Source organism: Heterocephalus glaber, unplaced genomic scaffold (genome assembly GCF_053883595.1).
Source record: "Heterocephalus glaber isolate CG9 unplaced genomic scaffold, H.glaber_assembly_v1.0 deba00001428, whole genome shotgun sequence".
Classification (NCBI taxonomy): Eukaryota; Metazoa; Chordata; class Mammalia; order Rodentia; family Bathyergidae; genus Heterocephalus; species Heterocephalus glaber.
The window spans coordinates 22,683,343-22,699,863 of NW_028258293.1; the positions used below are offsets into that span (position 1 = coordinate 22,683,343).

Consider the following 16,521-nt stretch of genomic DNA (forward strand, 5'->3'; position numbering starts at 1 on the left):
AATCTAGACATCAGGGGGATTATATATTGAAGGATTATGAGAGAGAACAACAGAGTGAGATGCGGAGGATTCTCATCAACACACAGCTCAGCAGACCTGTGATGGCCAAATTCTCCACAGGTCCACATTATAGAAGGAACTTGGCTTCCCTGCCAGCAGCTGCAAACTAGGGCTTTCTATAAATTTTCTCCAAGTTTTTTTTTTATCGCTTAGTACCAAGTAACCAAGCAGTCTGTAGAGATTTTAGCACTAGAGTGATATACTGAAGCTGGCTGCTATCAACTTGCACCAGCTTGGAAAGCTAACTGTGAACATCTTTCACCTACTCTGTCTTCAAAGATGTTATACTGGCAACATGAAATAAGCCCACTGGGAATATTTACACCACAAGAATTAATAAATGCTACAAAACAACTCCCTTTTCTCTCTTACTTCCCCACCCTCCAGCCAGTTGTAAACCATCTAGAAGGACACCACTGAATATGGCATAGCCATAAAATCATCCAACAATCACTTGTAATTTATGAAACAATGGAATGAAACTAATAAATTTCAATGCCTGCCCCATTTGTATTTCACTCTGAAGAACAAGCATCCTGGGCTTCCCTGAATACTTACACCTCCTGCTGCCTACATGGTTCTGAGACAGGGGAGAGGGGTCCAAAACTTGCCCCAAAGTACGTTTATTCCATGGCTGCCCCAAACACCCTGAAGTGAGCCCTGGTTACATCAGGTGCCCCATGGCCACTCTGGGATATATTTGGTGCAGCAGGCTTCAGTCATGGACCTATTACGGATAACCCCACATTACAGCTCTCTGAACGACAACAACCCTCTGTAGCTCTCCTCAGTTAGGTTCACAAAGGGCCCTTCCCTTACCCATGACCACTCTAAAGCAATCTCTCCCACAGGTCATTCTGTACACTGTTTCTCTTATGCTGCAGCACAAATTCTAATAAAGCCTCTTATCAATGGCATATTACTGCCTATTTGTGATTTTTGTCTCAAGTAGTACATCCTGAACTAATAACACCAAGGGCTCCTGGCACCAAGAGAGACCTGTTATGCTAGTAACAGGGAAGATCACTGTAAGCAGAGTGACAACAAAAGAGAATTGGTGGAAGCCATCATCTCCCATGGTCAGAAGAGTTTTTGAAGAGTGCCAATAGCTGCTTGCTCTCAAAGGTGGAGATGCTAACACTAAAAGAGCCACACTGTACCAATTCGTGATTTCTATGTAAATTGAGCAAAAGAACCCTCAGCTGACTGGTAACATCTATATGGCCCATATGGGGAAACTCCCCTTGACGGGGCCCCAAAGAAGAGAGATGACAGTCATCAGCAGACTCAAGAATCAGCCCATGTCTGATTTCCATCTTACATATAGCTAAAAATCTATGCTAGCTACTGACAGTCCCAGGAATCCACCTCTATCAGGTGTGGAAATGGTCTGAGGCCCGGAAGAAAGAGGACAGGGAAATTCTGAAATCAGTCACTGCAGAATATTGGCAATACCTCACAAAGTCAATTTTTGATGGGAACATAAGATATTTTAATTATTAAGATTAAAAAAATGTTTATGCTATACTGTTCTGTGTTCTGAACTGAAATTTACATTAGCATATAGGATACCTCAGGACTTCTACAGTCACCATGTAAGAACACTGACATCTTCTCCAAACCAGAGTCTAAATGAGGTGATCATAAGTCTCAAAGAAAATCTCTGAACCAGTCTCTAGGCAGGAAACCAAGAGAAAGATTTCTGAAGTGGTTCAGGCTAGGGAGCCAGTGACAAATGACAAGCATACAGGCACAACAGTCAACATTCCTCCAGACCCCTAAACCCAGGCTATCTGAAATTTTCCCTTCCCCAGATGCTGTTGTCTCTCTTGTTAACTGACAAAATCCTCCCAAAGATGCATTATATTATTATTGATCTGGTGTTAGTAGCTGAAAAGTTTAATTAAGCTATCATTTTACACTCAATAATGGCCATTTGAGGGCTGGGGATTTAGCTCACTGGCACCATGCCTGCCTCACAGGTGCAAGGTCCTGAGTTTAATCCCCAGTACCAGAAAAAAGAAAAAAGGAAAAAAAAATCCAATAATGGCCATTTTATTCTTCCCCAGGAAAACAGGAGGATTAATTTATATTTGAATATTAACATTTATAAAACTCATATTCTCTTTGGAAGAATAAAAAATTAGAAGAGATTAGTTATGGGTTCAGATCTGTATAACACCCTCCAGGCCAATCATCCCTAGAGGTTAACCAAATGAGTCCCCCATAAAGAACTTCATTTTATGCCACAAGTGCTTATTAAGTATTGCAGACACCATTCTAGAGGTTGGGTACCAGTAGCAAACAAGTACAATTTAATCTCTTCACTTAAGAGAACTGTCCACTGGGGAAGAAACGAAATAAAAAACATGCATAAAAGACATTATGAGTAATGACAGAAGTACAAGGTATCCTGGAAGCAAATACCAGAAAAAGTATCCTAATTCAAGGCTGAGAAAAGAGTTCTCAGAGGAAGTGGGATTTAAGGTAGGATCTAGTAGGGAGTTAGCAGGGAAAGAGAGAAAGGAGAAGTAAACCAGTATTTATGATCATTTTGAGACATCTTTTCATAAACAGACTAAACTGGACACTGCAAAAACTTAGTCTTAATTCCCACTTGACCAGTATTCAGTCATGCGACCCAGGTTGAATCTCCTAATGGCTGGTCCGCCATCTCAGTTTCATTTTCTAAATGAAGATTTTTAGACTGTATGAGGTCTAGAGTTCTATTTAATCATAAGGCAGATATATTTATACATAGAATATTGTTCAGGCAGTATAAGTAAAAACAGCCTTTTTGAATAAACTTTCAGCAATACACCAGTGTTAGGTGTGGGAAAGGATAAATATTCACAGAAAATCCTCCACATACAAACATGAAGTTATAAAATATTTTTTAATGGGTAGCAGAGCTGATGGAATAAAAATGGAATATTTGGTGGCCAGAAACAGCAAGGAAGCAGGAATCCATGGAGGAAAGTAAGCTCTGGAGCTGGAGCTTGAATGGAGATTCTTTGGAGTTTGGAGGACTATAGGAAGAGTCCTGCATAAAGCTGGAGTCCCAAATCCCTGAGCCACATATCTGCAAAGGATAAACAGAACTTCTGCCTTGCATAAGTAGATATTGGAGATACATATCTGTCATGGACTTGCGCTAAGAAAAGAGTACAAAAGGTTTCTTTACTAGTTTCTAACCACTAATACAAACCTGCATTGCATATTTGGAGTCCATATTTACCCTTCTTCTTGTCCAAAATCTCTTAAGCTCAAAATTTAGTTTAAATTGTTCCCTGTTGGTAGTTCATCGAGGCATCTGATAGAAACAATTTCAAAACATCTTTGAAGGAATACACTTTAAACAGAGGCCTTGGAATTTCCTATGGACAATTTTAAGTTAGATGAGTTCACAGCCACAAATTTGAAAACAAGAGGCAGCAAGGCATGATGACATACAGACTATAGAAATGTTAAGCAAAAGAATCAGTGCTGCAGAGATTATAGCTACAGGAGTTATGAGGACTAGAATACAAAATGACTATGTATGGAGTTATGAAATATATATGTTATATAAAAACATAAAATGTTGAAAAAGGAGACTCAAATATATTACACAGGTATGAAAACATTAAATAATGAAAAGAAATAAATGGATGAAAACTTTTCAAAATTGACCAAAGGAAACAAGCTGAGATTCAAGAATCTGAACACATCTCAATCAGAAACAAAAATAAATGCCTAATTAGCAATATTATAAATAAAATATAGAGCACCAAAGAGGAAAGCAAGATCTACAGAGCAATAATACAGAAAAGAAAATTTACATTCCAAAGAATGAATATTAGACTAAATATTGACTTTTCAAAAAAAAAAACACTGGAAGCCAGAAAAAGCCAAAATGATAGCTGTACGAGGCCAAAATCAAAGTGAGACTTTTATGTTGCCAAATTTTTATTTCCAGGAAAATAATATTGCTTTGCTTATTGTCTGAAGCAAAGCAGAAGCCAGAAACTGAGGGAGTTTCTTCAGTGTGAACAAAAATAAAAACTCCCATGCCTCCAGAGGCACTGAGCAGGAGCAAACTAATCTTATAAGGCAAGAACTGCCTTGATTTCAAATCAAACAGCACAGTAGGACAGTAAATTACATGTACTACTCATGCACATAAATGCAAAATGAAATATCAGCAGAATGAACTCAGCAGTGTACTGAGAAGGTGATATATCAAGGCAAATTTGAATTATTCTAGGAATATAAGATTGATTCAAAATTTAAAAACTAATATAATTGACCAAAATAACAGATTAAATCATAGCATCTAGTGAAAAACAACTGCAATCTTAAAAAAGTCTTAGTCAACTAGGAATAGAGAGATACATTCTTAATATTGATTAAGATATCCATAAAATATCCCTAGCAAAATCGTACTTTATGTAAATGTAAAGATATAACATTTAAAATAGGGAACAAGTCAAGGATGTCTACTTCCATATTTATTACTTAGCACTGTGCTATAAATTCAAATCTGTGCATTATATAACAATAACAACAAAAAGAACAAAAGGTATAGAAAAGAATAAAAGGTACAGGTTAGGAAGCAACTAACAAAACTGTCATAATTCCCACATGACAGATTATTTACAAAGAAGTCTAAAGAGCCTACAACCAAATTATAAGAATTTCTGGGCTGGTGATTGGCTCACAGGCAGAGCCTTTAATTAGCTGTATATACATATATGTTTTACAAGATTTTCAAACAGAAGATAAATATTTAAAAACTTCAACTATATATCAGCATATAGTTAGAAAATATAATTTTAAAATAACAAAATTAAGTATCTATCAATAAATCTAACAAGAGACATGCAAGATCCTCATGAAGAAAATTATAAGGCTTGAGTGAAAGACTAAAAAAGAACTAAATAAATGGAGAAATAAAATATGGTCATGAATAGAAAGATTCAATATCATAAAAGATGTAAAATTTCTCTAAACTACTCCATAGACTTCATATGCACCCAAACAAATGCCAGAAAGAATTCTGTCTAACTTGACAATGCAATTCTAAAATTTTTGAGAAAAACCAAGTGTCAGCCAAGAATGAACTAAAGAAGTGGGCTGGATGATTTGCTCTTCCAGACGTTAGAATATATTGTAGAACAATAATTTGCAAATTGTGCTATTTGTAGAGATAGTCAAGAGAGAACAATGGATAGAAGAAAGAATCCAGAAACAAATTCTTCAAATACAGAAATCTATATAAGACAAAGTAAACAATGCATATTATTGAGAAAATGTGCCAGAAGATTGTTTATCCATTTAGAAAAATAAATACAGATGTGTTAGAGGGTGCATATTTGTGTTCCTCCTCAGAATGCATATGTTAAAGTCCTGATCTCCAATGTGATTGTATTTAGAGATGAAGCTTGTGGGCAGTAATTGGAGTTTGATGAGGTCACCTTTGTGGGGCCCATGATGGGATTAATGTCCATATGAAACTTAAGGCCATAATATTAAATAAGTCAGAATCAGAAAGTTAAATAGTACATGGTTTCTCTTATAAAAGGAACCCCAAAAATAAATAAAGAGTAAAATAAAGGAGAAATGGTAGGAAACAGAGGCAGATTTGGGGGGATGGGAAAGAAATTCAGAGGAAGGGGAAAAGGTAGGCAGGGTTTGGTAAATGGATCAAAAATGAACGAAATATGATATATACATGTACTGACTTCCCAGAATGAATGGCACTGTTATGTATCACACACATAATATTTAAAAAATTTTTTAAGTAGGGAGAGAGAAGAAAGCTAGCTCTCTCTTCACAACCTGAGGACAGAGAGGGAAGGCAAGCCAGGAAGAGAGCTCCACCAGGAAATGAATCTGCCAGCACCTTGATCTTTCCAGCTCCCAAAACTATAAGTAATAAATGCCTGTTTAAACCAACCAGCCTATGGTATTTTATACAGCAGCCCAAACTGACTAAGATAAGATGCCTATATAGAGCACTACTTATATACAAAAAGGCCATTCTGAGGAGAACTAAACTACATTCAAGAAGGTCAAAACTTTAAAACTTCTAACAGAAAATATAGGAGAAATATCGTATGACATATGGAAACATCTCTTAAATAAGACACAATTGTCTTACAATAGAAAATATCATTGCATTTTATTGTATCAAATGTAAGCTCTACTTATTAAAGTAGACACTATAAGAACCTTTACTTATCAGTTCACCATAGGGTGAATACAAAAACAGCCATAAGATGAAAGATAATATTTGTGATACATATAACCCACAAAAGATTTACAACCAGACTAAAAAGAGCATATATAAATCAATATATAAAAGGAAAACTTAGAGGAAAGTGCTAAACAAATATTTCACAATTAAGGAAACATGAATGACCAATAAACAGGAAAAGATAGTCACCCTGGCAACTAAAGAAACACTATACTATTTTACATGTATCACAAGCATACATGTTAATCAGTGTGACAAGTGTTTAAGAGTTGGTGAAAAGGTGAAGTAGTAGGATCTGTCAAACTTCACCAGTGGGGCAATCAATTTGAACAGCTATTATGGAAATGATCTGGTCATTATCTAGAAAAGTCCAATACATGTATGTGTTACATGTATGTGTATCATGGATACACCCCAGAGAAGTTATTGTGTACGTGAACCAAGTGATGTGTACAAAAATCTTCTTCTGAGATATTATTTAGAATCATAAAATACAAATAACTACTGAATGTCATCAACACAAAAATGGTAATTTTCATACATTAATGTAATGGAATATAACATGGCACTGAAAATACACATCCATCTGCTCCATTCATCTCTGTTGTGAAATGCCATAATCAGTGTTGATTGAAAAAAAGCAAGTCAAAGAAGAACTATGAAAAGCAGAAACAGACAAAATCTAAATTTATTTTACACACACACACACACACACACACACACACACACACACACACCCCACAATATAAATAAAATTCAAGATAGTGGTTTCCTCTGAGCAGAAAGGGAATATGAAAAGGGAGGAAGATCCAGGGTCAGCTAAAGTACTGGCAATGTTCTGTCCTTCAGCTGGTGCATTCATGCCTATTCATTTAATTATTCCTTCATTAATCTGTATATATTATATACACTATATGATATATATCTAAATTATAAAAATGAAATCTTGGCAAATCTCAGATCTTTATATAATCTCTGTACACAGTCTCATTAAAAAATATATATAGTCAGGGCTGGGGATTTAGCTCATGTTGCAGAATAAAAAATAAACTGTAATTCCACTCTTAGGACATCACTTCTTCTGTGGCATTCAAAAGGCCTAGAAAAATGCTTAGAAGTTTCCCTCCTTGGTAAATAATCTCACATTCTTCTTAATCCTATGGCTACCTAGGATTTTCCAACAATGGACAGAAAAGATTTCGTGCCAGGAGAGCACTGTGATGGCGGTGATCTCAGGGCCAGAGGTCTCTGCATCCCGCCACTGTGTACTCCTCTACCGTGGGAACCTGTGAAGATATTCCCATTAAGGATTGGCCTTATCCAGATTTTTATGAGGTTCTATGCACAAAGTGATGCTCTATCAAATCTCTAGAAGGCAACAGATAGCAGGATCCCTGTTGAACTTTCTGTAATTTGTCCAGCTATTTTATGGAATCTATTTGTCAAAAAACAGAAACTGGTGTTTTCTTACATGGTATGATCAATCCCTCCCCAATCTATGCCGAGATCAGACCTGAGTCCAAGTCTCATCACTGGCAGTGTCTCAGCTTCCACACCCAAGGGGACGTGGTAAGTGCTCCAGGAGAGAGTTGACTCTTATCTTAAATCATATCTTACGTAGGCATTCTGTCAATTTTATTTCCTTAAAACTTCTTAGCTGCTTTTTGATTTTGACAATTGGGATTTGGGAAACAATCCTTGCTTTCATCAGCATCCATTTTTGGTTTACATATATTACAACCTTTCCTGATAAAAAAGTCTGTTCCTTCTCCAATACCTCAATGTGATACTCTTTTCCTTCCCAGCATAACAGTAGTGGCCCTGTCGTTACAGTAGTGGCTAGCATAACCCCATGCCACACTTTCCCTATCTGAATAGCAGGCAAACGCTAGTACTTTGTGACATGTGGAGAGAAAGTATCCCCTGTAACAGCCACATGTGAGGGAGTCCCCAGTTCATAACAGTGGCTGAGAACAGAAGAGTAATAGTGGAGGTGTTTGTCCATTACAGATCTGGTGTGTTGTGGATATTTAGGACACTACATGTTGCATCTGCATTCTCTCTCAGTCTTTAAATTGGATTTGACCTTCTATAGAACAATTTTGCTATTATCTGTAGCTACTTTTCAGACTGATCTCTGTGTAACTTTATCTCTGTGAGTTTTACATTTGAAAATGTGATGCCAACTGTTCTCAATCACTTCCATTTCCAGGGTTACATTTGAGGATCTGATCATGGAAGTGACACTGAGCCATCAAGAGAATACAAGCAAGGACTTAGCACTTTCAGAGTCAGGCAATGATGTCTTAGCTGCAGAGTACAATGAACTGGATGTCAGGACCCACTTAGAGCAAACAACCTAAGAAAGCTCAAAAGAGTGATTAAAAGAACAGATATCTGTTATCTCTTAGGGGACTGCTAAGAATCAGAAAATACAAAAGAAAGCATGTGATTCTTTCATATAGTTTTCATAAGCAAGTCTTAGAAATTTCAAAATGAGCATTGTTAAAAACCTGTCTCTGGAAAGATACAAAGAAATTCTAAATTAATAGTTACAAGCATATTGACATGAATTTGTTACTTTACTTCCCAAATAAAACAGTGTGTTTCCATGCTAATCAAGAAGCACCACCCACATTTAAAAGAAATGCTGAACTCACATTGGTGACATATTCGATATCCTTCCAAAGGATGCACTCCCGGGGGAAATCAGCCAAGTCTAAGAAGTGATCCACTACCACTTGGCCAATTAAGTCGTGGCGAGAGAATCTGTCAAAGTCATACACGGAGAAGTGAAGCTTCCGAGCTTCAAGATCACTGTAGGGAACTGGAAATAAAAACACTTCATCAAACACAGGGTTCAGGGTCTTTCTGTGAACTTTAGTCTGGTGCTTTGTTTTCCGATCAGGAAGCAAGTAGATTTTCACATAAGGATCTGAAGTCCCAGAAAAGTCCTTGGCAGGCAAATTGATAGCTTTGTGAATCTTCACTATGAGCTGCTCTAAGTCACAGTCATATTTTAAAATGAAGTTCAGTTTCCCACAAGCTTTGCTGTTACTCCTTCTCCCGTCATCATTATCCAATGACCTCTGTTTATATAACTCTGGTTTAATTCTACCAATTCCAGTCAACTGTTCCTGTTTTTGAAGCTGCTGGATGTTGAAGTCTGGGTTTGACAGGTTGAGTTGTCTTCGGATTGAATTATGCCTTGAATGAAGAGCAAGAAAGAGCAAAGTTATAACCTCATTAGCTATGGATCTTTCAGAAACTTGTGCCTGAAATGCAGGTAGACTGTTATGTTCTGTTAAGAGCTTAGATCCTGTGAACCTTTTTTTCCCTTTTTGGCCTAAATTCAAAATGCTCATCAATGTGAATAAGCTGCTCCTCAAGGCTTGAAGCTCAAATTTGAGGCTTGGTATTAAGAAATGAACTTATCAACATGTGACCTTGGAGTTTTAAAGGTTTAATGTACATTTTAAACTGTGTAATGTGCCATTAAAGAAGCTTATTTGGCTGGTGGAATATAAAGATTTGTACAAGTTGCTTACAGCAAAATTATTTAACTTTATAGATGATATCCTAAAATTGAAATATTTAGCTGTTATTTTAAGAATGCATCTCTAAATTACATAGAATTTCCTGTTATTGTCATACAGCTTTATAAAGATGTGAATTCTTGGGGCTGGGGATTTAGCTCAGTGGTTCCACTGCCTGCCTCGCAAGTGGAAGGTCCCGAGTTTGATCCCTGGTACCAAAAAAACAAAGAAAACAAAAAAGATGTGAATTTTTATGGGTTCAAATCAAATCATTTCATCACAAGAACAGTTTTTGCTCATGTAAAGATATATGTGACTGAGATGTATCTGCTTGCAGGACATTACGTTGGTTCTGTCATGTGCAAGTGACAGCGTTGAGATTACGCTTTAGTTGTACTACCTGGGTGACTGGAAGGTTTTGTTTCTGAAATAAACACTAATGGCATGAAAATTAAAAGTAAGCAAGTATAAATGCATATAGAGATACAGTAAGAAAAGGTTAGATAGTGATATTTGCCAGTTAAACATTTGCCAATGGAGTCTACTCCTCACCCTATAAGGTTATTGGTTTAGGTTAGATGTTGCTCTAAAATTCTCTTTAAAACCTCCCTTATTTGTGTGGGTCCTCACAAGTTGGAAGAAGTATTCACTACATATAAGGTTTTTTTAAATGTTACTTTTGCTTATTTTTAGCTCAGAGTTCAGAATCCTTATAGTGTGTTATAAGGAATCACTCAAAAAATAACCTTAATTAAAATAGCATCTATAGAGGAAGGTGAAAGGGAACATCCAGGCCTTCTCTGAGGGATTGATAAATAGTTGGAGAGGCAGAGTAAACATTTATATTTGTCTTCTATTCCACTCTTAAAACTATTATAAAATAAAGATGTAAAAATGGGATTAACAGCCCTTGAAACATGTTTGAAATTGTTCTTTGTCATCACAGATGCTGTCATGTTGAACATTCCCTTTCATCCTAAAATATCCTCCTGATCATTAATCACCCATGTAGTGTAACAAGAGCACTGTCAGAGAGCTGTCACTTGTACCTGTCACACCCAACATACTCCACAGCAAGCTGACATATCCCTGTCACAAACATTCCCACATGTGCAAAAACAGTGTAGTCTGAAAGTTGTCGCCATGAGATTTTAATTTCTTCCAGAGAAATCCACAATCTTAATCTGTACCTGGTGCCAGGGAGGTGGGAGATGCTAAGTACCAAAACTGGCTCTCCATACTAGTATAGCCAGGCTATTCCTTATGAAGAAGTGGAATGCTGTGGTGCTACAGCAAAGTTTAATCATGCTGTTGGTTTCAGTGGACAGAAAGGACTGGAAGAGAGCAGTAAATATCCTGCCCCAAGCAGAGGCCAAAAGGGAATGGTACCAGCCCCACCTCCCTTTGCTATTGATTTTTTTTCTACCAGCTAGATGCAAATATGGCCCACACTTTGGCCTTGAGTCAGTTCCTACCATTTTCAGTGGGGATTAACTAGTAGGACTAACTAGTGTGGACTAGTATAGACTATTCTGGGTGCTATTTAGTCAATGGTGGTATTTACATGAGGCGTGACCGAAAAATATGAATGTTTACATTAAAAAATGTATTACAGTAAAATATACATTGCCATTAATCTTCCTCAAAATACCCACCCCCACCCCGTTCACATTCATTCCATTATTCTTGCCACTTTCTAGAGCCCTTCTGGAAGTTCTCTTTTGTGTCTTTAGTTGTGCTTTTGTGGTTGCCTTAATGTCCTGAATCGATTCAAAACATTTCCATTTCATGGTCATTTTGACTTTGGGGAAGAGCCAGAAGTCACAAAGTCACACAGCACCAGATCTGGGGAATAAGGCGGACAGGGACACACCATCATGTTTTTATGAGCCTACCTTTCCCTTGGATGGGACTCAGCAGCCACATTCACCATATTTTCTATCACATCTCAAAGACACAAAAGAGGACTTGCAGAACTGCTTCAGAAAGTGGCAGGAGCAATGGGATAAGTGTGTTTGGGATGAGGAGGGTATTTTGAGGGATATTTTAAGGTAACTTAATGGTAAAGATGTGTTTCTTCCTTTAATAATTTTTCAAAAATTTAAACACTCATTAAATATTTTGATTGCTTCTTATAATAAAAGTACACCCACTGGAGGCTTCCTTTTAAGACTGGAGTCTGATGCAACAACAATCCTTTGTCTATAGCCAACCCCAGGCCCAACCATGCTATAGCTACCTTCTTCTGAGTGGCTGCTGAGCAGACTCTGTGCATAGTAAGTTATCTTTGAGTTTTCAGAGCACTGGCTTTAGATTCATCACATCACACCACAATTTGTCTTCACTTTTATCTATAGGACTAAGCTTACCAAGCACATTTTAATTTAAATTTAAAATACATGGATTTGGATTCTTAGCAATGGAACATTCTGTTGTACATGTACATTTTCTGAGACATGAAACCTGAGATTAGTACTACACGTTCAGCTTTTTCTAACCATGCTGGATTGCCAGTGGGTAGAGAGGATGGGCTGGGGAGGACATTATGGAGATTTGTACTTCAAAGGCTAAAACAAATCCCATTTCCTGAGATTTCAATTGCATAGGAAGTTCCCCTTTCAAAAGTTCCAATACAAACCAGATTCTTCTAAAAATCAATCACAAATGTGAACACTATTGCCTAACCAAATGCTGTAGGTGTTAATTTCATTCTTAATACTTTTCTCCCAACCCAGAATTCCCATTGAAAAAACAGCTGAATCTCACTGTAAGGTGGTGGCTTAAAGCAGATAGCAAAGCCTGTAACAGGGGATGACAGTTTCTCACCGCCTGGGGCTCTTCTCAGGAGGCATTTACTGGAGTTAGGGGGTGGGAAGTATGGAAAGATGAAAAGTTCAGAATAGTCAGAGAACCAGGGTTACTTACAGCTTCCCTCCATAACTACTAGAACTCTGGGAGCTAAGAAATAAGAAAGTAGAACAGGGAGATGGCTCCAGAGGCAGGATGATGATGAGGTGGAGGAAACAGGAAAATCAATATTCCATAGCTCTCATAGGCAACTCAAATAGATACAGGGGAAAAAAGGCAAGTCCAAAGCAAGAGGGAGGAATAATCCAGAACAGTGTGTCATGACCTGAGCTCTACAACCCTAGACGAAGTAGTCAGTGGAAGTGGTCATTGAGCATATAGTGTACAAGAAGTTCCAACAGCCAGGGATTTTAATGGATTTTAATGACCAAATGACATCCACTGTGACATTGAGTGAGTGTTTTAAGGGGTAATCTGTGTCCAAAGCACACTCTTTTGAGCAGGTCCAGGGATCCTGTACTTGGTGTGCACAATGAATGGAAAGATGAAAAAGTAAACCCCCTTGGGGAGGTAGGTTGGTCTCCTCTGTAAATAAGCTACATGCTAAGGCTCTGAGAAGCTAGCTAATAGGGTTGGAACTCTCAGCTTCCTTTACCTCCCCGTCTCTCTCAGGGCCAACAGAGGCAATTTCCTGTCACGCAAGGGACAAAGAATTGAATGTACACTGAAGCTAGATCTGAGTTGGAAGATTGAGTTGAAAAATAATTAACAAATTTGTAAAGCAGATTTCCCATTACAAACTCAAAAACATTTTCACCCCTGAAGAAATCTGTGCCTTGCACTGAGCTGTAACCATGGGTCAGGAAGGGGCAGGAACTCAAGGGGAAGGGGGCTTTTTCTCCCCTCTGTTTTTCTCAAATGTGAATTAACCAGCCCCAGCTCTATTCTCAGTCCCTGAACCACCAAACTATGTTGGTTGAGTCCTAAGAAAGAGGACATTACTGAAATGCAACAAATGCAAATGTACAAACCAAAGTGTCAAGTGGAGTGAAAGACATAGGGAAAAAAAAAGGATACTGCATGACTTGAAAGAAATGATTGGCCAGGCAGGTGAGGAAATAATCCCACTAGAAGTATAAGCAGGGCAGAGGGAAATAAGTGCTGATCAGAGGTTTGAGAATCTGGGAACAGAGAGGGAATGAATGGAAATCTTCACAGGTGAGATGAAATTTTCACATGGGCCTGCCTATTCAATTTGGCCTCATCCATATTGTCTTCCACACTGGTGTTACAGACTTAGGGAAATTAACCGAATTTTCATCTTGGTCCTAAAGGGATTGTCAGCTCTTTGGCCCGAGAAATTTTAACTGAATTTTCATCTTGGTACTAGCTCTCTAATGGGATCTTCAGCTGCTTAGCACAAGCAGTTTTCTCTGGAGCCCCTTATATCTTTTTCTGGAGTGCACAGCATTTTTTATTCCAGACCCTCTAAGAGTCAGTACTTAGAATCCTTGGCAACCCTTTCATCCCTAGGTTTCCTGTGCAACCATAGGAAAGTACTCTCTCTTCTATGTTCCCTTACCTCTGTGGCCCCATCTCAAACCTGCTCTGTCCTTTCTCTAGTTGTAGAGTACCAGTTTTTTATTTTTTATTTTTTTGGTACCGGGGATCAAACTCGGGTCCTTGCGCTTGCGCAGCAGGCAGTGAAACCACTGAGCTAAATACCCGGCCCATAGGGAACCAGTTTTGATCAAGTTTCAGAGTCCAAGGAGAGAAAAGAGCAAAGCAAACTGTGACTTAAGAATCACTCCTGGTTTCTTTCTTACATTCCAGTCAAGGGAAGTATGGAAACAGTGGAGATAGGACCTGTTTTCCTTCTTTGAAATTCCCCTAGTGATGGAGAGAAGAAAGTTGGATTTTCCTGAACCACCAGCTTTCTGTCCCAGGTCTAAAGCAATGTTCATCTGTAGGATATTCTAAATGGCACAAACACAGCAGGGGAAGTCCTGCACAGGGACAGATATAGTTAGCACACTACAAGGCAAGGGGAAATGGATAGGTAAAGCCTTCTTGGTTTGGGATCCGGGGGCTTTCATCAGGCTCTGGGGCCAGTAGGGGTGTGTGATCAGGTACAACTAGATGCACTGAAGCATGACCTGTATCCTCCCATCCTTTCCGAAGTTAAACAGGTTTGAAACCTTGGTGTCACTTTCAAATACTTTAACCTTCTATAATACTATAACCAACATGAGCCTTTGTTTACCAACATTTTCTCTAAAGTAGCTCCTATCACCCATTTCTTTTCATTCCCACTGTTCCTAATTGGATTTAAGCCTTTGCACTGCAGTCTTCCACTGGCCCCTGTATACAGTCTTCTCCCCATTTCATACATTTTTATATATTCTATCTAGATTAACCATCTAACAAACAATTTGAGCACTTGAAAATTTTTAACTGATGGTCATCTTTTGGGCCTCTGAAGGGAGGACTATATATTTTTTTCTTCTTTAATACCAACACCTAATATAGAATTTTGCACAGAGCAAATGTTCAATGTGTGTCTAAAGCAGTCACGGCAAACCTTTTGGAGACTGAGTGCCCCAGCTGCAACCCAAAACCCACTTATTTATCCTAAGTGCCAACTCTGCCCCTGTGCACTGTTATCAGGTACTTGCCGCTGGGGTGATGCTGTAGCAACTTGGCTTGTGAGCCAAGAGGGCGGGCTCCATGCGGCCACTAGGGCATGCATGCCACAGGTTTGCCGCCACTGGTCCAGAGCAAACATGTGACCACCATGGGCGTGGCAGTTTCTGAGAACTAGATCCTAGTAGAGAAAATGCACATTTACAGCTAGTCGCCGATTTCACAGAAGATCGGTCTTGGCAACCTCCACTTTTGAAGCTGTCAGTTTATTAAAATCTAAAGAAATAACTAAAACAGTGTTTCAAAATGCTTTTCTCTCCACACAGTTATATGGCTTAGTAGAAATGTATTACTCCTAGAGTAACTGCAACATCTAATATCTGTGTACTAATTGCTGGAATTGTGGCCAGTAAAGAGACCCAAATTAAAGTGTGATGGTTATTTTTTCTTTTTTCAAATCTTGTTCCTGTGTTTTTGTGACTGTAAGTATTGCTTAATTGAGGGAAAAGGTTAAAAGTTTAACTGGGAGACTCTTCATGAACATGAAGCCTAAGATAAATAAACGGTCTTCCACCAGCCTCAAATGAGTACAGATTTTACTCAATTTATACTTCTAGCCCTTTGCCATTCTTGACAGCAAAACAAGAGAAAACTATTGACTAATTGTTTTTTTAGTCAATAATAAAAAAATCTGCTTTGTGCCAGTATTTGCTATAGGAACTGGACACAGAGGAAGAAACAAAACAGATGTGGTCTCTTAGTTCACAGAACTCATAGTAGAGAGGGGAGGATAGGAAATAAATGATCACTGAGAGTTCAGTGCTGTAGAGGTGTGAAAACAAGGCAGTGAGAGTGCAAAAGTGTGGGAAACAAACTGCATCCTTCAGGTGGAATATCAAGAAGATATTTTAACTCAAATATTAAAGCTAGAAAGGGGTCAGGAAGGGCAGAGATAAAGCAAAAGCATTCTTGGCTGAGGGAACAGCATGTATAAAGTTCTCTAGGCTTGGGATACTGAAAGAACCAGAAGAAATGCTAGTATAGCTGGAATACTGTGAGCTTTCTTCAAGTAAAGCCTCTTACTGAGTTCACGTGAGCAATTTCTTAATGGTCCCGATAAGGAGTTTATGGTATGGCCAGTTCTGTTTTCATAAAACCAAACTGTTACAGAAGAAATTTAAGAAAGCTTAAAAAATAAAAACAGGATGGACTTTCATTTTGGGACATGAATCAAGA

The 16,521-nt window shown here is 38.2% G+C and overlaps 1 protein-coding gene across 1 annotated transcript in view; it reads right to left on the bottom strand.

Annotated features, from left to right (window-relative positions):
• Syt9 (synaptotagmin 9) overlaps nt 1-16,521 on the bottom strand; it is a 177,841-nt gene that overhangs the window by 102,435 nt on the left and 58,885 nt on the right. The window contains exon 3 of the mRNA XM_087211398.1: nt 8,959-9,505. Within this exon, the coding sequence (XP_087067524.1) occupies nt 8,959-9,505 (547 nt within the window). The remainder of the gene's footprint in view (nt 1-8,958; nt 9,506-16,521) is intronic.